General features: G+C 48.3%; 1 protein-coding gene across 1 annotated transcript; it reads right to left on the bottom strand.

The window, feature by feature from the left end:
• Positions 1-1556: 1556 nt before the first annotated feature.
• On the bottom strand, positions 1557-23416 carry MRM2 (mitochondrial rRNA methyltransferase 2). Its single transcript, XM_077449136.1, has 3 exons — positions 23276-23416; positions 13300-13589; positions 1557-2073 (listed from the first exon to the last, which is right to left on the bottom strand). The coding sequence occupies exons 1-3, from the start codon at positions 23293-23295 to the stop codon at positions 1634-1636; spliced, it is 750 nt and encodes a 249-aa protein (XP_077305262.1). The 5' UTR covers positions 23296-23416; the 3' UTR covers positions 1557-1633.
• Between the last annotated feature and the right edge of the window lie 105 nt (positions 23417-23521).

Consider the following 23521-nt stretch of genomic DNA (forward strand, 5'->3'; position numbering starts at 1 on the left):
GAGGTCAGCTTGCAAGTTGGAGACATTCTGTAAGGAGAAAACTCCACTGCATAGCTTGGTTTCATCTGCAAAGCCTAAAATGGTACTTTTAATCCCAGACTCTATATCATTTATAAATATATTAAAAAGTAAAGGTCCCAACACTGAACCTTGGGGTACGCCACAGATAACCTTAGACTGCATATGTCAAACACAAGGCCGTGGGCCAAATACAGCCCTCCAGGCCTTGTCATGTGGCCCTCACACCCAGATTTGCACCTGGAACATGACAGAAATCAATTTCTGCCCCCTTCAGATCTCTCCCTCTGCTTCTGCTCCCTGCTGTCACTTCTAAACACAGAGGCCTTCTGTGTTTATGAGGGACGATTTGCCCTCAGCGGCTCCCAGATCTAATAGATTCCTGCACGTACTCACAGTGGGGCATGGCAGGGACAGATCTCCACAATCAGAGAGAGAATGCTCTCCTTGCAAAGCCACCTACACAGCGAGGTCCTAGAGGTGGGCCATGTAGGTGAAAGATGTGAGGAAGCTTTGTGGGGGAGGTTGGGGTAGCAAACTGTGCATAGTGCACTCCTTAACCCTGTACAGAACACACCCTTGAATGCTGCACTCTGTACATAATGCAATCAAATTAAGGTCTCATTCACATTGGAGCAACTTTGCGGTTTGTTAGGTAAAATCGCATGACGTCGCATCCTATTTCCAGCAAACCCACTGTTCAAAATGGTGCAACGCAATCAAATGGGTCCAATTATGCTGTGTTCATTCATGGTTATGAATAAGCACAACATAATTGTGTGAAATGTGTCAACCTTCTACCTGCTACTATCCTGTGTTGATTGTTGTTGGATTTCTATTGGGATGTTGCAATAAACAGACTTATACTTATATCATCATGGTGTGTAGCCACTTCCTTTTTAGAAATGTATCCCATGGAAGCGAGCTGGGGCTAGCACCCATTTGTGGAATCCAATCAACTCAATGATCTCCCCTGGAGCGGCACATTTTATTTCATTGCAAGAATAGGGCTGCCAACACACTGCACGTCCACCCCGGACACAGATGAGAATACATCCAGGGGGCCTATGCTCATCCGCTGGGGCTGCCATGTGTAAGACAGAGCAGCCACCCACTCCCACTCCCATCTAGATGTCAGCTATTCTATTTTTCTTTTTTTTTCTTTTATATTTACCTGGTGATCTGGCCAGTAAGTCTGTTTTTTGTTCAAAAGAACAAGCTGTACTGCAGATATAGCAATTAGAGGGTTGAGGCAAACATTTAACACTGACAGGGGTACTTACAATGATCAGCTTTTTATTTATGTAAAACCTTAATCAGAAAAAAAAATAAAAAAAATTGTTGCCGTAACTACTTAACCGCTGACTTTGGTATGATCTTGTGTAGGCAAGTCCGTTTCAGCGGGACTCCGTGGTAAAAACCGTCAGAGTTTATTCTGACGGAAAAACCGGTCGTGTGTATAAGGCTCACAGGGCATCACACATAAAAGAACAGAATAAGCAAGCTGCTGTTTAAAAATAAAAAGCAATGCAAATATATAAATAATAAGAATGCTATTTATTAAATAATGTATTTTTAACCACAGAAGTTGTTTTTATGTTGGATTTGCAAGGAATTATCTGCCTGCAGATTGAATTTCTTTGTATGATTTTGCCAGCAAATATATCTCCGCAGACTCCGTTCTGCTAGCTTTAGGCTTTATAGTCTTGACCTGCTGAAATCTTTGTCGCAGTCTGTCTCGTATTGGATTGGTTTCACTGCCATCCCAGACTTTGCACAGAAAATTCCCCCCAGGTTTCAGAACAATGGCTGCCAAGTCTAGAAGAGACAGACACATGCTGGCTAGTCTATGGTGATCCAGTTCTCTGAACCCGCTGGCATTGGGGGCCATGTCGCTCAGTATGGCATCTGCTTTGCCAGATGGGAGAAGGCTGACTATTTTCTGGTGTGTGGCGGGGTCTGTAAGGTCACATTTAGAGAGGAACACGGCTCCATTCAGGGGAGATATGTGAAGAAGATCCACACCCAACACATAGCCGACACTTGCCGTTGGATCTACAAAAGAAACAATAAGAATCAGTGCAAATATAAATGTAGGTATAAAGTTAGCTTGAAAAAAAGGCATGTCCATCAACTTCAAACCAAAACACATTGGTAGTTTTTATTCATTGATTTCCATCTATTGTGAGGATTTGTTGCATATGTGATGGATGAGCTCTCTTAACGTGACATACACGTAGAATTTATGCTGGCTTGTATGCTTTTTTTTTGTAATTCTTTTATTTAATGCCGGAAGAAATAACAGGCACATGGACAACAACAATAGAACATACAGAATTTCAAAACATACAGCTTACAGTATCACCCAGGTGGGATAAACATAGAGACCACCCCCAATATAGGCTTAAAATAAACAAGAAAACATTCCCGAACCGGGGGCTAGAGTCCCTTCTCAAGACCTCCAACACCAATTAGGCAAACCAATCCCACCCAGGTGGGTAGTAATCATCGCAAGGCCATGCATTACAACGAGATGCCCAAAGTGTTGTTGTTTTATAAAGAAAGGGAAAAGGAGGGAGATGGGCGATGAGCCGGGCCCCAGGCGGACAGAGCATACACTTGTTGAAACTGGTCATTCCCAGGGAGGCCCACAACCCACCGCTGCCCGCCAGGGCTAACCGGCAGGATCTAATCATGAAAGATAAAGGGCTGAGGAAGCGAAACGGTAAGGGGGAAGGGAATTACGAAAGAAAGGGGCTACAGGGGGAGACAGGGAGGAAGGAGGGTCAGGGAGAAAAAGGGGGGATCAGAACAGAGAGACAGACCAAGTAAAAGAAACACAGAAAAGGCTCCAGGCGAGCTAAAGCGACAAAGGCTAACAGAAAAGAGCAAAACAGGGACTGTGAGCGCCACCCGACCGCAGGGGGGGGGGGGGAAGGGGGGCCGAAGCCAGCAAACAGAGACTCTCTTTCAACGGGCATTTGAGGCTACCACCCGAAGGTACACCTCAGTGTAGGTGAAATGATTCCAAGGTCTCCAAGTCTCACGAAAGGCCTCCTCCCTATTATGGAGCGTCGCTGTGAGGTCTGCCATATCTCTTAATTCATTTACTTTAGAGAACCATAGAGCCATTGCCGGTGGGTTCTCCGATCTCCAGCACAAAGGGATACAGGCCTTCGCCGCGTTCAGCAGCTGAATAGTCAACGAGTTCCTATACTTTTTAATGGGTCGCTCCGACAGGTGCAGCAGGCAGGCCGCAGGGTTCCCCTCCAGAGAGACACCAGTCAGACGACCGATCGTGTCGGTCACCCCGCGCCAGAAGGGTACCAGCTTGGCTTGTATGCTTTTATGCTGGCTGTGTACATATCTTTATATATTTTTGTAGACGAGTGCAAGCACTACCTAATGCTGTGATTTTTTTTTTATTGCACTGCTTTGTGGAGGCTCTAAGCTTTAGGTGAGCTATGGCATGTATAGTTTTGTACTTCCTTTTGCAATGAAGGCCATTTTATGCAGATTTCACATTTTCACACTATAAAGAAAATATATCAATAAAACCACAAGAACTTGCATACTCTGAACCCTAAGGCCGCGTACACACGCGCGGACTGTTTGCCCAACCTTGTTCGTCAAACAGTTTCGGCAAACAGTCCGCTCAAAATTTGCATGAGCGGACTTGCCCACACACGAGCGGACTGTTTCAACGAACTGTTTGCCAAACAGTCCGCTCAACTTTTGAAATGAACGGACTCGCCCACGTAAGGCGGAGGCAAATCCGCCCATTTCGAGCGCGTGTACAGGTAGGCGGGGCCCGCGAAGGAGACGTCGCGGGCTCCGCCGCCTGGAATGGGCTTAAAGGGGAACCCCAACGCCGAAAAAAATCGGCGTGGGGGTTCCCCCAAAGTCCACACCAGACCCTTGTCCGAGCACGCTACCCGGCCGGCCAGGAAAGGGGGGCGAGCGAGCGCGCCCCCCCTCCTGAGCCGTACCAGGCCGCGTGCCCTCAACATGGGGGGGTGCCTTGGGGAAGGGGGGGCCGCGCGGCCCCCCCACCCCAAAGCACCTTCTCCCCATGTTGATGAGGACAAGGGCCTCTTCCCGACATCCCTGGCCGTTGGTTGTCGGGGTCTGCGGGCGGGGGGCTTATCGGAATCCGGGAGCCCCCTTTAAGAAGGGGGCCCCCGGATACCGGCCCCCCACCCTATGTGAATGAGTATGGGGTACAATGTACCCCTACCCATTCACCTGTGAAATAAAGTACAAAAAAAAACACAACACAGGGAAAAAATATTTTATTGCACAGCTCCGGGGGTCTTCGGGGGTCTTCTCGCCGGACTCCTCCGCTATGTGTGTGTAGCTCTTTTACTAGCGGAGGAGCCCGGCTTTCTTCCTCCCCGCCGCCGGCCTCTTCTCCCGACTTCGGGGGTCTTGTCCCCCTCTTCGGTTCTTCTGCCGGGCCACCGCGCCTTCTTGTAGCTCTTTTACAGGCGGTGGCCCGGTCTTCTGTCGCCGCTGCCTTCCGTTCTTGTTCTTCTTCTTGTTCTTCTGCTTCTTCTCCTGGAGATGTTGACTCGACGAGCTCTCCGGCCGGAATGCCAGAGCCGCGCTGTGCGGTCACTTATATAGTGACAATGGGGCGGTGTCACATGGTATATGTCACATGGGTTGGTCACATGGGTTGATGTCACATGGGGACTATGACATCGTAAGGGGGCGGGGTCACCATGTGACATATACCATGTGACATATACCATGTGACACCGCCCCATTGTCACTATATAAGTGACCGCACAGCGCGGCTCTGGCATTCCGGCCGGAGAGCTCGTCGAGTCAACATCTCCAGGAGAAGAAGCAGAAGAACAAGAAGAAGAACAAGAACGGAAGGCGGCGGCGGCGACGACAGCGGCGACAGAAGACCGGGCCACCGCCTGTAAAAGAGCTACAAGAAGGCGCGGTGGCCCGGCAGAAGAACCGAAGGCGGCGACAGAAGAACGGAAGGCAGCGGCGACAGAAGACCGGGCCACCGCCTGTAAAAGAGCTACAAGAAGGCGCGGTGGCCCGGCAGAAGAACCGAAGAGGGGGACAAGACCCCCGAAGTCGGGAGAAGAGGCCGGCGGCGGGGAGGAAGAAAGCCGGGCTCCTCCGCTAGTAAAAGAGCTACACACACATAGTGGAGGAGTCCGGCGAGAAGACCGCCGAAGACCCCCGGAGCTGTGCAATAAAATATTTTTTCCCTGTGTTGTGTTTTTTTTTGTACTTTATTTCACAGGTGAATGGGTAGGGGTACATTGTACCCCATACTCATTCACATAGGGTGGGGGGCCGGTATCCGGGGGCCCCCTTCTTAAAGGGGGCTCCCGGATTCCGATAAGCCCCCCGCCCGCAGACCCCGACAACCAACGGCCAGGGTTGTCGGGAAGAGGCCCTTGTCCTCATCAACATGGGGACAAGGTGCTTTGGGGTGGGGGGGCCGCGCGGCCCCCCCTTCCCCAAGGCACCCCCCCATGTTGAGGGCACGCGGCCTGGTACGGCTCAGGAGGGGGGGCGCGCTCGCTCGCCCCCCTTTCCTGGCCGGCCGGGTAGCGTGCTCGGACAAGGGTCTGGTGTGGACTTTGGGGGAACCCCCACGCCGATTATTTTCGGCGTTGGGGTTCCCCTTTAAGCCCATTCCAGGCGGCGGAGCCCGCGACGTCTCCTTCGCGGGCCCCGCCTACCTGTACACGCGCTCGAAATGGGCGGACTTTCCGAGCGGGAACAGTCCGCTCATTTCGAAAGTACAGCGGACAGGCCCACACACGGGCGGACTGTTCGCTCAAACACAGTTTCAGCGGACAGTTTTTCGGAATTTCCGAAAGACTTTGTCCGTCCAACTGTCCGCTGAAACTGTCCGCTGAAAGCCCACACACGAGCGGACTGTCCGGCCAAACACTGTTCAGCGGACAAGGTTGGGCGAACAGTCCGCCCGTGTGTACGCGGCCTAAACTAAACTGATCCAGAGAAAGGTAAAAAAAAATACTCTAATAAAATCTAGTCTATTTTACTCTATGGCCCCATTCACAAATGAGCGATTTGGAATTGCGGGAGTAGAATCATGAATTTCCAAAACCTATTAAATCACCACAAAACATGTGACGTGTGTTTGGGTGCCATTCCTTCTTAATGAAACACCAAATGTGGTGTGATTTTGCAGTGATTGTCACACAACAAAATTTAAATAAAAAAAAAAAAAAACGCTCCTGGCTCAGTGTCAAAATTTGGTACATGACCTTCATTGATGTAACAAATGTGTATAGGGAAGTCTATTCAATTAAATGGGCTGCCCAATGTGTGACATGCAAAAAAACAAAACAAAAACTAAATTGTGCGCAAGAAAATAAGTACGCACTACGCAAAATGTGAATGGGGCCTAAATGGAAAAAAAATTCCTTTCTGATTCTGATCGCAATTGGATAATTCCCTAGATCAGCCTTCTACTATGCTATTTCTTACAAATATTAGGAATAATTCATATATTTTGCATTTACAAACATATACATCGCTCGCACTCATCCCCAAAATAAATTTAAAAAAACGTTTAAAATACAATCTGCAAACAGCATAAAAAATATTGCTTAAATCCACGTTTACATCACCCCACTGCATGTGCAACAAGTCCTCACAATAGATGGAAATCAATGAACATAGACTACCAATATTGGTATATAATTTGCTGCAAAAAGATATACATGCAAACTTCCTTTAACATGTCTTATTACCAGGGCCGGACTGGGAATAAAAAGCAGCCCTGGAAAAAAATTTCATACCAGCCCCACAGCATTATTATACCAGCCCAACAGCATAACGTCATTATTTTCTTGTTCATGAAAGGGAAAAACCATACATTTTAAAGCACATTTGATGACGAGTGTATTATATATAGATATGAAATCACATAGGGAGATTATATATATATATATGCAAATTCCAGTTAAAAGTGGTAAGTGGACAATCATCAAGGGGGACCCCAGGAACTCAGAACTTGGGGGGGGGGGACCACCTTCCACAGAAAGAATACACTAAGGTAAGGGGGGCGTGTGCCCACCAAATGCAGCTTTACTCTGCCCGTGAATGCAGTCTCACTGTGCCCACAAATGCGGCCTCACCATGCCCACCATTGCAGCCTCACTGTGCCCATCAAATGCAGCTTTACTGTGCCGTGAATGCAGTCTCACTGTGCCCCTGAATGCAGCCTCACTATGCCCATGAAGGCAGCCTCTCCTGTGCCCCATGTCCCAGTCTGCAGTCCACATCTGTGGGAAGGTGTGTTGTTGATGCTTGGTAAGGTACCTTGCATGCCAGCAGGATATCCATGACGGCCAGCAGCAGCCAGGGTCTGTTCTCATTTTGGATGGGGACGGTGCTCCTTCCAGAGGATCTGTTTGCTGTGAGCTGGAGTGGTCGCTGGCCACCTGAACCTTCAGCCGTCCCCATTTTTTGGCCCCAGTCAGCCTGTTCCTCTGGTCCTGGGGAAGTGGAGAGCACTGGATGGGAGCTGGAGAGATGGGGGAGCAGAGACTACTGCATCAATCAACTAGAAGAACTGGGTCTCCAGCAACTGATAAACACTCCCATGCATGGGTCAGGACACACCCTGGACCTCATTTTCAAACAGAACATTGACGTCAACATACTCGACAACATAACATTGCCATGGACGGATCACCACGCCATCAAATTCAAAAAAGCTAACAACATCACCAACGATAAACGGAATCCTGTAACAACAACGCACTGGACCAGATCGCATAAAAAACTGTATTCGGAATCCTTCAAATCCACTCTGTCCAACAAGATAACTACAATAACCTTAAACCACTCTACAGAGGAAACACTGAACTCCCTGAACAGGGCATTGCTGCAATCAGCAGACTCGGTAGCACCAAAACGCAGGGCTCTCATCAGGAAGAAAAACTCTGGATGGTTTAATAGCTCCCTCGCCGTACTAAAGCAAGAGCGCAGAAGAGCGGAAAGAACATGGAGAAGAAATACCACCGAGGAAAACCACTTTAACTACAAAGGTCTCACAGAGAATTATCGGAAAGCAATCTTCAAAGCCAAAAAGGACCACTTCTCATATACAATCTCAACGGCCGCAAACCAACCACGGGAACTGTTTAAACTGGTTAATCAATCAATGAATCCGGTGTGCCTAGAACCCCCACAAAGTGAATCCCATGATTACTGTGACAAACTGTCGGATTTTTTCATCGATAAAGTCAAAACCATCAGGGAAACAATTTGTCAGAAGAAAACATCCAACCTCAGCCAGCAAATACATAAAGAGGATGTCTGCACCAACATACCGCAACCGCCAAAATTTTCACTATCCCCAATTACCGTAGACACCGCAAAAAACATCATTAATAAACTGCATGACAGTACCTCACCTATTGACATCATCCCCACAAAACTACTGAAAGAATGCTCCGACATCGTGGCTCCAACCATAACCCACCTCATAAACAGATCATTCCACGAAGGGATTGTTCCCAGCATCCTCAAACAAGGCATCGTCAAACCTCTACTCAAGAAACCAAACCTGGATCCTCAGGATCCAAACAACCGTAGGCCAATTACAAGCCTCAACACCATTTCTAAGATCATGGAGAAAGCTGTAGTACATCAGCTACAACTTCACCTGGATACTCACAAACTCCTGCTTCAATCAGGCTTTCGCCCAGGTCATGGAACAGAAACAGCTCTCCCCAAGATTTGGGATGACGCCCTCGAAGCAGTAGATGACGGAGAGCCGTGTCTCCTAGTACTGCTAGACCTAAGTGCAGTGTTTGATACAGTAGATCACAATACTCTACTTGTCCGCCTCACAGAAGTAGCCGGAGTCCAAGACATAGATCTCCAATGGTTCGCGTCCTTCCTAGGAAATTGGTCACAGACAGTGAAACTAGGAAAATTCCTCTCCGAAACTCAGACAGTCACCTGCGGAGTCCCTCAAGGCTCTCCTTTGTCACCCGTTCTCTTCAACATTTACATTCGCCCACTCCTTCAAATCATCAGATGCTCAGATCTCTGTTTCCACTCTTACGCTGACGACACGCAACTTTATTTCCGGATCAATGGAAAAAAAGATCACCAACAACAACTTGAAAACTGCCTCAAATCAATAGAGGACTGGATGACCACTAACTCCCTCCAGCTGAACGAATCAAAGACAGAGCTTCTTATCTTACACCCAAATCATAAGCCCGCAACCAAAACCTCCTGGTCTCCACCAACCGTCTTTGGGCAGACTATCTCCCCAAAGACCAAAGCGAAGAGTCTCGGGGTTATTTTAGATGCACAAATGTCAATGGATGCACAAATAGGAGCAGTAGTCGGTGGATCTCACCACCTGCTGTGCATGCTTTGCAGACTCATCCCTTTTATCCCAAAGAATGACAAAGCAGTGGTAGTTGGAACAATCATTAATTCACGACTGGACTACGCAAACTCGCTTTACATAGGATCAATATCAACTTGCGCGAATACAACTGATCCAAAACACGGCAGCAAGGCTGATAACAGGAAAAAAACCCTGGGAATCCATCTCTCCTTCGCTGAGGAGCTTAACAGTAAAAAATTGGATCACGTTCAAGACCCTTTGCCTCACCCACAAATGCCTGCATAGAGAAGCTCCGCAATACCTAATGGAGAAAATAAATCATTACACACCAAACCGCAGTATTCGATCAGCCAACAAAAACCTCCTCCTCGTGCCCAAAGCCCGGTATAAATCCAAGGGGGATCGGCGATTCGGTGTCCAAGGGCCTCAGCTATGGAATGCTCTACCAATCAACATCCGCCTGGAAGAAAATCACCTGGCTTTTAGGAAAAAACTCAAGACCTTCCTCTTTTAGCAGATGATCAAAGCTCGCCACAGCGCCTAGAGGCGATTCAGTTCGCACTGTGCGCTATACAAGTATTTCATTCATTCATTCACTGGCGGGGTTGGAGAACACATGGGTGGGGGCAAAGAGCAGGGGGTAGTGGAGATCACAGGGGTGGGGGAGCAGAGAGCGCTGGGGGGGGGGGAACTTAAGAGTACTGGGGGGGGGGCAAAAAGAACAGGGGTGGAGAGCATGGTAGGCTGAGAGCACTGAGGGGGCTAAGAGTGTGGGGTGGCGAAGAGCACTGGGAGGGGGGGGGCAGAAAAACTGGGGTGGAGAGCACGGGGGCTGGAGAGTACTGGGGGGTACAAAGAGTAGGGGAGAGTGGAGAGCAATGGGGGAGGGGTGCTTGAGAGCACCAGTGGGGGCCAGAAAGAACGGGGAAAAGCATGGGGGACTGGAGAGCATTATGGGAGGTGGAGAGCACTGGCAGGGTTGGAGAGCACATGGGTGGGGGCAAAATGCAGGGGGGAGTGGAGACTACAGGGATGGGGAGTGGAGAGTGCTGGGGGAGCCAAAAAGAACAGGAGTGGCGAGCACGGGGGGGGTAGAGAGCACTGGGGGGGGGGGCTGGAGAGCGATGGGTGGAGCTTGAGAGCACCAGGGGGCCAGAAAGAACAGGGGTGGGGAGAATGGGGGGGCTGGAAAGCACTTGGGTGGGGGCTGGAGAGTGATGGGGAGAGCACTGGGGGGGTGAGAAAGAACAGGGGGGGAGAGCACAGCTCTCGGTGGAGTGGAGAGCACTGCGGGGGAGAACAGGGGGGAGCACTGGGGGGGGGGGAGGGGAGAACAGGGAGGAGAGCACTGGGGGAAGTGGAGAGCACTGGAGGGGGGGGGGGAAACGGGGGGAAGAGCACTGTGGGAGAGCAGGGGGGAGAGCACAGGGGGGGGGTGAAGAGCACCGGGGGGTGAAGAGCACTGGGGGGTAGCTAGAGAAGGATGGGGAGAACTGGAGAGCGGGGGCAGAAAAAATAGGGGTGGAGAGAACTGTGGGGGGGGCCGGGCTGGAGAGTATGGTGGGGGAGGAGAGCACGGGGGACAGGTAGCACAAGGTGAACTGGGGGGGGGGGGGCAGTAAAATGAGTTGGATAGGAGGATCAGCAGGGGGGCTGCATATAGAGGAAATAAGCTTTCTATATTCCTCCATGCAGCCCCTGAATGCTTGATTCTCCTCTCCCTCCTGCAAGCATTCAGAGGCTGCATGGAGGAATATAGAAGGCTTATTTCCTCTATATGCAGACCCCCTGCTGATCCTCCTATCCAGGTACACAGGGCGGGCTGTACAGGCAGCGTCTCATCCTCTTGATCACAGCGCTGGCTGGCTCTGTGTTCGGCGGCCGCTCTGTAACACAGCCCCGCCTCCCAGACTGCCTTGTGTGATAAGTGGAACGTTGATTCTATATACTATCACATGAGCCGGTCTGGGGGGGCGGGGCCGTGTTACAGAGCGGCCGCCGAACACAGAGCCAGCCAGCGCTGTGATCCGCAGTCAAAAGCACCAATGCAGCCGCAACTAAAAGCAGCCCCAGGGCAGGCGGCCTACCGGGAAATCTCCCGGTATCCCGGTAGGCCAGTCCGGCCCTGCTTATTACATTGAAGGAGATTCACATGTATAGGAGATTGACATATACAGAATATGCAACATTATTGGTAGATTTTATTCATTGATTTCCATCTATTGTGAGGATTTGTTGCATATGCGATGGATGAGCTCTCTTAACGTGACATACACGTAGAATTTATGCTGGCTTGTATGCTTTTATGCTGGCTGTGTACTTATCCTTGTATATATTTTTGTAGATACTTTGTGGATGAGTGCAAGCACTACCCAATAAATAAATAAATATATATTTTCTAACGCTTCTAAACACAAACGCGGCATGTAAACGCAGCAAAACGGACATTTTAAACATGGGTTACTATCTGTCAAGTTAAATCGTTCAGGAGAGGTTGTGAAAACGTCCCATGTACATTAATTACATTAAGTGTCAGAACAGGGCTCAAAATTTTAAGTCCTGAGCTACTAACCAGGCCTTAAAGTGGTTGTAAACCCTTACAACACACTTTGACCTACAGGTAAGCCTAGATTAAGGCTTACCTGTAGGTCCAAGAAATATCTCCTAAACCTATACGGTTTAGGAGATATTTGCCGAAAGACAGGCACCGCTGTCTACGGCGCATGCGCCGTAGACAACGGTGCGCAGGCGCACTGAGCGCGGCATCGTCAACGACGAAGATGCCGCGTGTGTCGGCTCCCGTGCGCATGCGCGGGAGTGACGTCATTGCGGCTTCGCCAAATGACAGCGGCAGAGGAGCGAGACCCCACAGAGAAGATGGATGCGCCGGACTACAGAGGACGGCGGTAACATCGCTGGCTCCTGTGTCAGGTAAGTGACACATAATGGACTACTATGTGATGCATAGTAGTCCATTATGCTTTGCCTTTGCAGGGAATCAAAGAGGAAGTCAACTCATCAGGGTTTACTTCCTCTTTAAGGGTTACTCGTCCCCAGTTGCCCCTCCCAACCCCGCCCTTATAAACGATCTCATGATATGACACTTAAAATGTTTTATGCAGAATTAAGTTACAAAAATAAATATTAACAACAACTTTATCAGTGCCCATCAAAGCAGCCTCACCTGTGCCCATCAATGCAGCCTCACCTGTGCCCAAAAATGCAGCCTCACCTGTGTCTATCAATGCAGCCTCACCTGTGCTCAACAATGCCACTTCATCTGTGCAGGGGAAGAGAGGAAGAGGATTGCTGGCCAGGTCATAAGAGAGGGGGGAACATCACTGTAACAGCTTTCATTTGAATTGCTGCGTGTTCCCTGCGCTCGCCGTCACATACAGCTTCGCCTTCTGGCCCAGATACTTTGATATACGTCACATGACCTGGCATTAGACCGGTGTTCTGTCTATCAAAGTACCCAGGCCAGGAAATGGGACTGTATGTGACGGTGAGCGTGGGGAACACTCAGCAATTCAAATGAAAGCTGTTACAGCGATATTCCATGCTCTCTGATGATCTGGCCGGCTCTCTCTCCCCTGGGCTATGGCTAGAAGGGCTCCCATTCAACCCCGCCTCCGAGGCAGCCCCACGCTCACCAGCAATAATTTTCCACTCGCAAAATGCGAGTAGGTGAGTGGAAATTTTGAGGACTGTCATAGAATATCACATAAGGTTATAGGAGAAGCTCACAGAGTGTATTACACTGGGGAAGGAAGTATAATCTGTTGTACATGACAGTTTTGGTAGGACCTACACATTTTTTTTAAATCATGTTTGGGACGCACACTTTAGGAAGTTGTATGTCCATGTCTAGTTGATGTAGCTGGATCTGACAATTTGCTCACCTTGACCCAAGGAATTGAGTTTCTCTATGAGCACCTGGCTCCAGGCTCCAGGAGCCGCTCCGCAGTCGATCACATGAAGTCCTGGCTTCAGGAGTTTTTGCTCCGTGTCAATTTCGAGAAGTTTGTAAGCGCTGCGGCAGCGGTAGTTTTGTGTCCGAGCTGCTTTTACATAGGGATCCTTCTTCTGTCTGGCCAGCCATATCTGCTCTGCTCCTGTCTTGTCCTTTTCTTGAACCAGGCTGGTATGAATATTGCGACATTGCACTAGACAAGAGGCTTTCTGACAGAATCTGCAAGCAAAAGAAACAATAAATTGCCATCAAATATGATAAACAGAAAAACTGATGACACCAATGTTACTTCTAGAAGCAAGCATGCAGCCAATGAATAATACTGCTTAACCAATTCAGCCCCAGAAGGATTGACCCACTTCCTGACCAGGCCATTGTTTGCAATACGAAACTGCGTCGCTTTAACTGACAATTGCCGTCCTTTTTTAACCACTTCAATACAGGGCACTTAAACACCTTCCTGCCCAGACCAATTTTGAGCTTTCAGCGCTGTCGCACTTTGAATGACAATTGCGCGGTCATGCTACACTGTACCCAAATGAAATTTTTATAACTTTTTTCCCACAAACAGAGCTTTCTTTTGGTGGTATTTGATCACCTCTGCGGTTTTTATTTTTTGCACTATAAATAAAAAAAAAGAGTGAAAATTTTGAAAAAAAATATATATATATTTTTTTTACTTTTCGGTATAATAAATATCACCCCCCCTCCCCCCCCAAAAAATTAAAAAAAACATTCATCAGTTTATGCCAATATGTATTCTACATATTTTTGGTTTGCGCAAAAGTAAAAGAGTCTACAAAATAGGGGATACATTTATGGCATTTTTATTATCAATTTTTTTTTTTTTTTACAAGTAAAGGCAGGGATCAGTGATTTTTTTTAGCAAGACTGCAACATTGCGGCAGACAGATCGGATACTTTTGACACTTTTTTGGGACCAGTGACAATTATACAGCGATCAGAGCTAAAAATGGCCACTGATTACTGCATAAATCTCACTGGCAGGGAAGGGGTTAACACTAGGGGCCGATCAAGGGGTTAAGTGTTCACTAGGGAGGTGTTTCTAACTTTGGGGGACAGGACTGCCTGGGAGTATAGAGAGATTGCTGAGAACGTAAGTATGACATCTTTATTATTTTAAAAAAAAAAGGCTTTAATATCACTTTAAAAAGGAAGTAAAGGCAAAAAACAAGAAAAAAAAAAAAAAAAAAAAAAAACACACCCTGTAAGGCAAAGGCATAATGAGCTAGTATGCATAGCATACTAGCTCATTATGAATAACTTACCTGAGAATGAAGCCCCCGAAGCGGTCCTCCGTCTTCCTCTTTGCCGCTGCCATGTATCCCGGAGCGACTTCCGGGTCTCGCTGCTCCGGCGATGACGTCACTCCCGCGCATGCCCACGGAAGCCGACACTTGCGGCATATCGCCGCGATCTGCGGCCTGCCCAGTGCGCCTGTAGACAGCGGTGGCCGTCTTCGGGTAAATATTTCCTAAACCTTGGGTTTAGGAGATATTTCTTGGACCTACAGGTAAGCCTTAATCTAGGCTTACCTGTAGGTCAAAGTTGATTGTAAGGGTTTACAACCACTTTAAGGCTCGGTTTACACTGCTGCGACATAGGATCTGACTTGTCAGACCCCAAGTCGCATGATGACAAATTCAATGTTTCCCTATGAAAGCCTTTCTTATTCCCTGCAAAGTAAAAGCATAATGTGCTAGTATGCATCACATACTAGCACATTATGTAACACTTACCTACAAACGAAGCCCGTGCTGTCCCCGCTGCAGGCCGCATCCATGTTTTCCCCTCTTCCTTCAGGGGCCACGGACTCCGGCTCTGTGACTGTCTGGAGCCACGTGACGTCATTCCAGCGCATGTTTAAGGGAGCCGCCTGTCACGGCACTCGCTACTAAAGAAATGGCACAGGCAGCCATTTCTTCATAGCACATGTGCCAATGACAACATTGGCACAGTACAAAGTAAATATCTCCAAAAAAGCGCACTTTTAGGAGATATTTACAGTACCTATAGGTAAGCCTTATTATAGGCACAACTTACAAATGGAGGTTTACAACCTCTTTAACTGATGCTACACAAGTCGCTCTGACTTTAACCACTTGCCGCCCGCCCTATAGGCAATTGACGGCTGCAAAGTGATTTCATAATCCTGACCGGACGTCATATGACGTGATCAGGATTATGAGCCGCTGCGCGCCCCCGGGGGCGCGCATTGCGGCGATCGTTGTTGCAGGGTGTCAGTCTGACACCTGGCAACTACGATCTCGGTAAAGAGTCTCTGACGGAGACTCTTTACCACGTGATCAGCCGTGTCCAATCACGGCTGATCACAGTGTAAATGGGAAGAGCCGGTGATCGGCTTTCCCTCACTCGCGTCTGTCAGACGCGAGTAGAGGAGAGCCGATCGGCTGCTCCTCTGACAGGGGGGGCCTGTGCTGATCGATTATCAACACAGCCCCCCCGAGGATGCCCACACTGGACCACCAGGGACGCCACCAGACCACCAGGGAAAAGGTAATCCTCCCTAGACCACCAGGGATGCCAGTCAGCACAATGGATGCCAATCAGTGCCCATAATGGATGCCAATCAGTGCCCACAATGGGCATCACTGATTGGCATGCATTATTGTTTGGCACTGATTGGCATCCATTACTATAGTATAACACCAATGCTGCCTATGAGTGCCCACCTGTGCCGCCTATGAGTGCCCACCCATGCCCATCTGTGCCGCCTATCCATGCCCATCTGTGCCGCCTATACATGCCCATCTGTGCTGCCCATCCATGCCAATCCGTGCCAGCTATCAGTGCCAATTTGTGCCACCTATCAGTGTCTGTCCGTGTCGCCCATCCATGTCACCCATCCGTGCCGCCCATCTGTGCCGCCCATCCGTGCCGCCTATCAGTGCCACATATCAGTGTCCATCAATGCCACCTCATCAGTGCCACTTCATTGGTGCCACATTGGTGCCCATCAGTGCCGCCTTATCAGTGCCCATTAGTGTAGCCCCATCAGTGAAGGAGAAAACGTACTTATTTACAAAGTTTTGAAACTGAAACAAAAAAAACATTTTTTTTTTCAAAATTTTCGGTATTTTTTTATTTGTAGCACAAAAAATTAAAACCGTAGAGGTGATCAAATACCAGCAAAAGAAAGCTCTATTTGTGGGAAAAAAAATGATAAAAATTTCATTTGGGTACAGTGTAGCATGACCGCGCAATTGTCATTCAAAATGCGACAGCGCTGAAAGTTCAAAATTGGTCTGGGCAGGAAGGTGTTTAAAGCGGAGGTCCACCCTAAAGTGGACCTTCCGCTCATCGGAACCCTCCCCCCCTCCGGTGCCACAATCTGCACCTTTCAGGGGGGAGGGGGGTGCAGTTACCTGGATAATCCAGGTAACTGCACCCACTTCCGGGATAGCTCTCTGCGGAAAGGGGCGTAACGTACGCCCCTTTCCGCAAGTGCCCGCCCCTTCCCGCAAGTGCCCCGCTGCCTGCTGGGAAACACACAGATCCCAGAGGCAGCGGGGAGCGTCCTTATTGCGCAGTGCGATTCGCGCATGCGCAGTAGGGAACCGGGAAATGAAGCCGAAAGGCTCCATTTCCTGATTCCCATACCCAAGATGGCGGCGGCAGGACCCGACAGGCGACCTAGAGATCGGCTTCGGGTGCCGACATCGCGGGCGCGCTGGACAGGTAAGTGTCACTATTTTAAAAGTCAGCAGCTGCAGTATTTGTAGCTGCTGGCTTTTAAGAAAAAAAAAAAAAAAAACGCGGAGTCCCGGTGGACTCCCGCTTTAAGTGCCCTGTATTGAAGTGGTTAAAAAAGGTTCCTGCACTACTTTGATCTGGCTTTGGTGTGATTTCAGCCCTTGTAGAGGGCTCCTAAATAGCATCCAAGCCAGATCAAGTTGGAAGGAAGTCGCAGGCAAAGTCGTACAACTCTGCCACTGCAGCAGTGTGAACCGAGCCCAACACAATTACATCATTAACCCACAACAGTTATGGATATCAATACTTCTGACTTCACCTGCTGCATGTTTGTTCTGAGTTAGCACCTCAAATTATTGACATAAACAGTCAGAAACCTATTATTTACTGGAGGTCAGCAATGCCGGCCTTCGAGTTTCTGTAAGTAAAGAAGATCTGCAATCTAAACTTGAAACCTTTGAATGTAGACCCCTTTTAATTATGTGTTGATGCATCTGCATTAAACTGTACCTAATCCCAAAAACTACCGTATATACTCGAGTATAAGCCGAGATTTTCAGCCTCTTTTTTGAGGCTGAAAGTGCCCCCCTCGGCTTATACTCGAGTCATCGCTGTCTGCCCGCTCGATCAGCGTGTCGAGCAGACAGACAGCGGCCATTCTATTCAAAAGCCGCGCCTCCGGCTCCGCCTTCGCCTGTGATAGGCGGAACACTGAATTTCCCAGCAGCCTGTGTTCCGCCTATCACGGACATCGTATCATCCTCGTACTACGGACGAGGATGATACGACGTCTGTGATAGGCGGAACACAGGCTGCTGGGAAATTCAGTGTTCCGCCTATCACAGGCGAAGGCGGCGGCGCAGCTTTTGAACTTTACAATGGCCGCCGACGAAGAGGGCACGGGACGGCACGGCACGGGACGGGGGCAAGGCAAGGCACGACACGGGACGGATGCAAGGAGGCAAGGCACGGCACGGGACGGAGGCAAGGAGGCAAGGCACGGGACGGAGGCTCGGGACAAAGGTAGGCTGGACACACACACACACACACACACACACACACACACACACACACACACACACACACATGGATGGAGACACACACAGGGATGGATGGATGGATGGATGGAGACACACACACACAGGGATGGATGGATGGATGGATGGAGACACACACACACAGGGATGGATGGATGGATGGATGGAGACACACACACACAGGGATGGATGGATGGATGGACACACACACACACAGGGATGGATGGACGGACACACAGGGATGGACGGACACACAGGGATGGACGGACACACAGGGATGGACGGACACACAGGGATGGACGGACACACACACAGGGATGGACAGGCATGTCTCACCCTCGGCTTATACACAAGTCAATAAGTTTGCCAGTTTTTTTGGGGGTAAATTGGGGGCCTCGGCTTATATTCGGGTCGGCCTATACTTGAGTATATACGGTAACATTTAATATATTAGTCCTTTAACAAAGTGGTTGCATTAGATATTTTGTGGGGTTTTTAAGGTGCATATACCAGTAAATTGATCCAAGGAGGTATATTAAAAAGTATACATTTTATTTTCAGAAAAATTGTCTAAAAAACAATTCCACAGCAAATACAATAGGTACAATTATTATGGGTACAGCACATTTGATTTGAGTTCCCAACATGGTTCACCCTCAATCTTTTTATTTTCTCAGGGGATGCTGTCCACTTGGAGCGCGAGACTTCCCAGGATTTGAAACAATTGTGTACACTGCAATTAATGATGATTTAAAGTGGGGTGCCCCTAAAAAAATAAAAAATAAATAAAAAAAAATCACAACAAATACTGCAGCTGCTGACTTTTAATAATCGGACACTTACCTGTCCCAGGGGGGTCCAGCGATGCGGGGGAACGAACCCCCCCCCCGTTTCCCGCTCCGCTTGTGGTGCCGTCATTTGTACTGTGGGCACCCGGCTGTGGCTTCACAGCCGACAGCCGGGCACCCACTGTGCTTGCACGACTGCCGCAGGGCACCGTGATATGCCGCACAGTCATCTGGGACATGTGACAGGTCCCAGATGACTGTGCGGTGCGAGGGGACGTGATGTCACCAGCCCGGGCAAGGAAAAAGGCAGACTATGAGGGACCCCCTAGCAACAGGTATTTAGAGGTGAGTAAAAAAAAAATTTTTTCCAATTATTTTTTTTAAAGAATTTTAAACACTTTTTTTATTTTTTGGTGGCAACACCACTTTAAAGAGTCTACAACTGCCACAACGTGCCAAGGACTGCAGGTGACCATAGGAGGCATTTAGGGACCGGAAAAAAAATTCTTGTGAAAATGCAGAACACTCAGAGACATAGTTTCCAAGTAAAGTAAAAAAGCTACGCTACAAACTAATGCTAAATATGAAGATGTGAATGGTTAATCCATACAATAAGTAGAGTATACTAAAACTACTCCAACTAAAATAAATTAGAGCAATGAGCCACTGAGCAGATGAATATAAATATATATGAATAATAAATGTCCAGGGAAATCCTATGATGTGAGTGAACAAGTTCGTCAAAAATTTGTATTATATATAGTCCACGATATAGGTTGAAAGATGGTTCCTCAGCCCCCTATAGTGACACCACACATGACACCCACGAAGATGTGACAGAGTACAACAGGAAAAGATCCTCCACCAATAAAAACACTGCCGCTTACCAGCTGGCTAGATCTCTTGTTTAAAGAGGAAGTAAACTCCCCCACTCTGATGCTTCTTTTCATTTAGTCCATTATAATTAGGGGTGCAACGGATCGGCACACTTAGGAAAGGCCGCGGCTTTGGCCTAGTTCCGGAGCGGCGGCCATCTTGGTACACCCGTCTGTGTTTACAATGTGATCGCACCGTGACAAAGCGATCACCTGTAAACAAACTGGCGTCATTATGACGCCGGTTTCTCTCTCCCCTCTCTGTACTGATCTGTACAGTGGAGGGGAGAAATCGGATGGCAGTCACAGCCATCCCAGCAATACCCTGCCAATACTCTGCAATACTTACCCTGCCAATACTCTGCAATGCGTACCCTGCCAATACTCTGCAATGCGTACCCTGCCAATACTCTGCAATGCGTACCCTGCCAATACTCTGCAATGCGTACCCTGCCAATACCCTGCAATACCCATCCATGCTCAGCCAATATTACATTGGGGGAGATGACATGGATATTACAGTGGGGGATATGTATATTGCAGTGGGGACTATATGATGGTGGCATTTTCACATGTTTTTGCAAATTCCGTTATTATTTGCTGATCCGAAAAATGATCCGAGGAACGATCCGATCCGTGAGTTTTTTGATCCGTTGCACCCCTAATTATAATAAGTAATTATCAAACTATAGCCACTGCAATCCAATCCACATTGCATATTACTTACTGTTAAACGAAACTTTAAAAAAACTTGTTTCCAGGGGTTAGGCAGCGCCATCTTAAGTATTGTTTTCTGAGTCCACAGTGGAGTGTATTTCCGCCCTTACATTGAGCACTTCCTGTACTGTTAACCAAGCCTCCTTTCTTAATCCAACGTTTCTATGGCAACCCTGCTTCCCTGTTCATAGCTGACTTGTTTTATTTCATAGTATTTACTTGTGTTGATTACCTAGCGTTTGCCTGTGCGAGTCCTATCAGCTTCGGCTGATAAGACTGCAGTAATGCTGTCCGTTGCCCTGCTTTACAATGCATATGATGGCACATTACATTTTTAGAATGTTTGTTATGCATAGGGCAGCCCAGTCAAGTAGGGCAGCCCAGTCAAGTGTCTTGTGATGCGTGGCATGTAGAAAATGCGTAAAAAATAAATAAATAAAATGCAAGCAGGATTGCCTGTTCCTGCTACGCAAAGTGTAAATGGGGCCGCAAATCCTGTAAGTACTGTGCCACCAAGCTGTAAAATGCACCCATTTGACATGATTGCAGCGCAGCTCCATACACTTAAATGGGTTGTGCTCGGCAACGTACCAATGTGACATGCTGTTTAATTTTTGCCATGGCCTGTGTACAGCCCTGAGCTGCTGCATGCGTGTCTTTAGGTGGGTAGTCGGAGGGGATTGCACCAGAAATCAGCAGATCATAGGTGCAATGAAGGGCTCCTGCAGACAGTCAGTGAAAGCTGTCTGCTCATAGTTTCACACTGATAGGAAGACTCCATAAACTACCACAGCGCTCAACAGTGCCGTAAATAGTTCATTGACAACTTTGAGTCGAGTCATCAGCTGCAAAGCATGTCGGTACTTGTTGTTCATTCATTCACAGAACTCTGTTCAAAAAGTGACAACTTGTACGGGGCAGCAACTTGTACTTGAACTGACAGCAGTATGGGGAGAATAGAAAAATGTTTTAGGGCTCATTCAGAAGGATGCAGAGATAAGTTCGCTGTATAAAACAAGTATGTCTCTGAGCACAGGAGTTACAGGTGTTTGCGCCAGCTGCAAATGATTGGCCCAGTATAGGGTACAAGCTCCATGGTGGGCTCCCACTAGGGTCCAAACACACCTGAGATCATTCCTCTATGCAGGATATGTATAGGGGCTAATGTAGGGTGACCAGATGTCCCTGGTTTGAGGACACTGTCCCCGGACCAATTCTGTCCCCGGTTTTGACATCAACAGGAGCTGGGGCAATTTTCAAAGACAGTCATTGCAGAATAAAAAAAAATCTGAATTACACCCCCCCCTCCTACTAGCTTGGGGGGGGGGGGGTCCATTATCTCTGCCCCTTTCTAACGATGATGTGCTGGTCAGAGCGGATGGACTATTTCTTCAGTTTCTGGCACATGCCCATTCAGCTCCGCTCACATGTTCTTTTGACTTGGCTCTAATCCCGGCCAGCCGCCTGCCTGCTTATCTTCTTGCCCTCCCCGGGAAAGTCATTTTCCTCCGCTCCCCACCCAGTAGTAGCCGGGACCCGGAGAGTGAGACCTGAGAGGCTGGGAGGCGGCGGGCAGAAAGAGGCAGCTGAGCTCAGCTGACGATGTCCAGGAGCAGGAATAGAGGGGAAGCAGATCCAATCGTGGGGCTGCCAGTGCCTTCAAGGCTTCAACACAGGTGAGCTTTGGGGGTGTCTGTGAATAGACTACATTGCACTGTTTCTGTCTCTCTGGCATAATGGATGGTATCAGAACTCACAGGCAGTGGGGGGCACTTATTGGTCAGAAGTTAACAAAATCAGCACCCAGCAGCCATGTTATGTGACACACTGTGACAGAGCCAGCCAGAGCCATGATAGAGTGCCCCCTGCCTGTTAGTTATCATAATGATGATGATCTTAACCAGTTAGTTTCCGATCGCCTGATAGCAGATTTACTGATACAGGCGGTCGCGTTGCACAGGATCACTTATATACGTGATCCTGCATTTTTGGGTGTCAAAGCCAATCAGCGGATGCGGCGGACTCGCGTAGTGGTCTGCCCAGATAAAAAAGGCAGTTCGCCAGTCTGTCAGTATGGAAGACATTGATCCTGTGTTCCTGCAAAGCAGGTACAAGGATCTATGTTTTCCCTTAGTAAAAGCACCTCCCCCACAGTGAGAAAACACTTGTTAGGCACACATTTAACCCACTGATTTCCCTAGATGTTATCCCCTTCCCAGCCAGTGTAATTAGTACAGTGACAGTACATATTCTTAGCATTGATCACCGTATTAATGTCACTGGTTTCCACAAAGTATCAAAAGTGTCATTAAGTGTCCAATTTGTCCACCGCAATATCACAGTCCCGCTATGAGTCGCTGATTGCTGCCATTACTAGTAAAAAATTAAAAAAATGGCCCCGGATTTCATTTAGAAAATGTGGTCACCTTAGGCTAATGGACTACCAAACTACTCCCCATCCATGGACACAGGGGGCCAGTAATAAACATACTTCATTCCTCCATGCAGAGTATAAATAGATAATCAGTGATCCTTGGACATTGCTCCTAATCAGGGACAGTTGAGAGCTATGTTACTGAAACCTATGACTTTGTCATGCAGCTAAGGACCACCAATGTCACCTGGGAAGGAACAGATCTGCCTGACCTTACAAGTCCCTCCACAACCCCGCTGCCAATCATAAAACCCCTGTTATTCATAATCCCCCTGCCCCATCCATCTCTATTCCTAACTATACACTACAGTCTACTCACCGATTCCGCACAGCAGCCATCGCTGAGTCTTAAGGAGGAAGCTCAGCCTGAAACATCGACGGCCATCTTTGTTAAGGGACCTGCGTTAGAAACAAGTTAAAGTACATTTATTTCCGCTAAATGTGCTGCGCACAGTCTGTGTTTATAAACTCAGTTAGAGACTATTTGTTTTTACCGGTACACAAGTAAGATAAAAAAAAAAAAAAAAAAAAAAAAAAAAGCGGCTGCCCATATTAAAAATGGAGC

This window comes from Lithobates pipiens, unplaced genomic scaffold, assembly GCF_037356315.1.
Source record: "Lithobates pipiens isolate NorthernLeopardFrog02 unplaced genomic scaffold, aLitPip1_a1.2 Scaffold_22, whole genome shotgun sequence".
NCBI classification, from domain to species: Eukaryota; Metazoa; Chordata; class Amphibia; order Anura; family Ranidae; genus Lithobates; species Lithobates pipiens.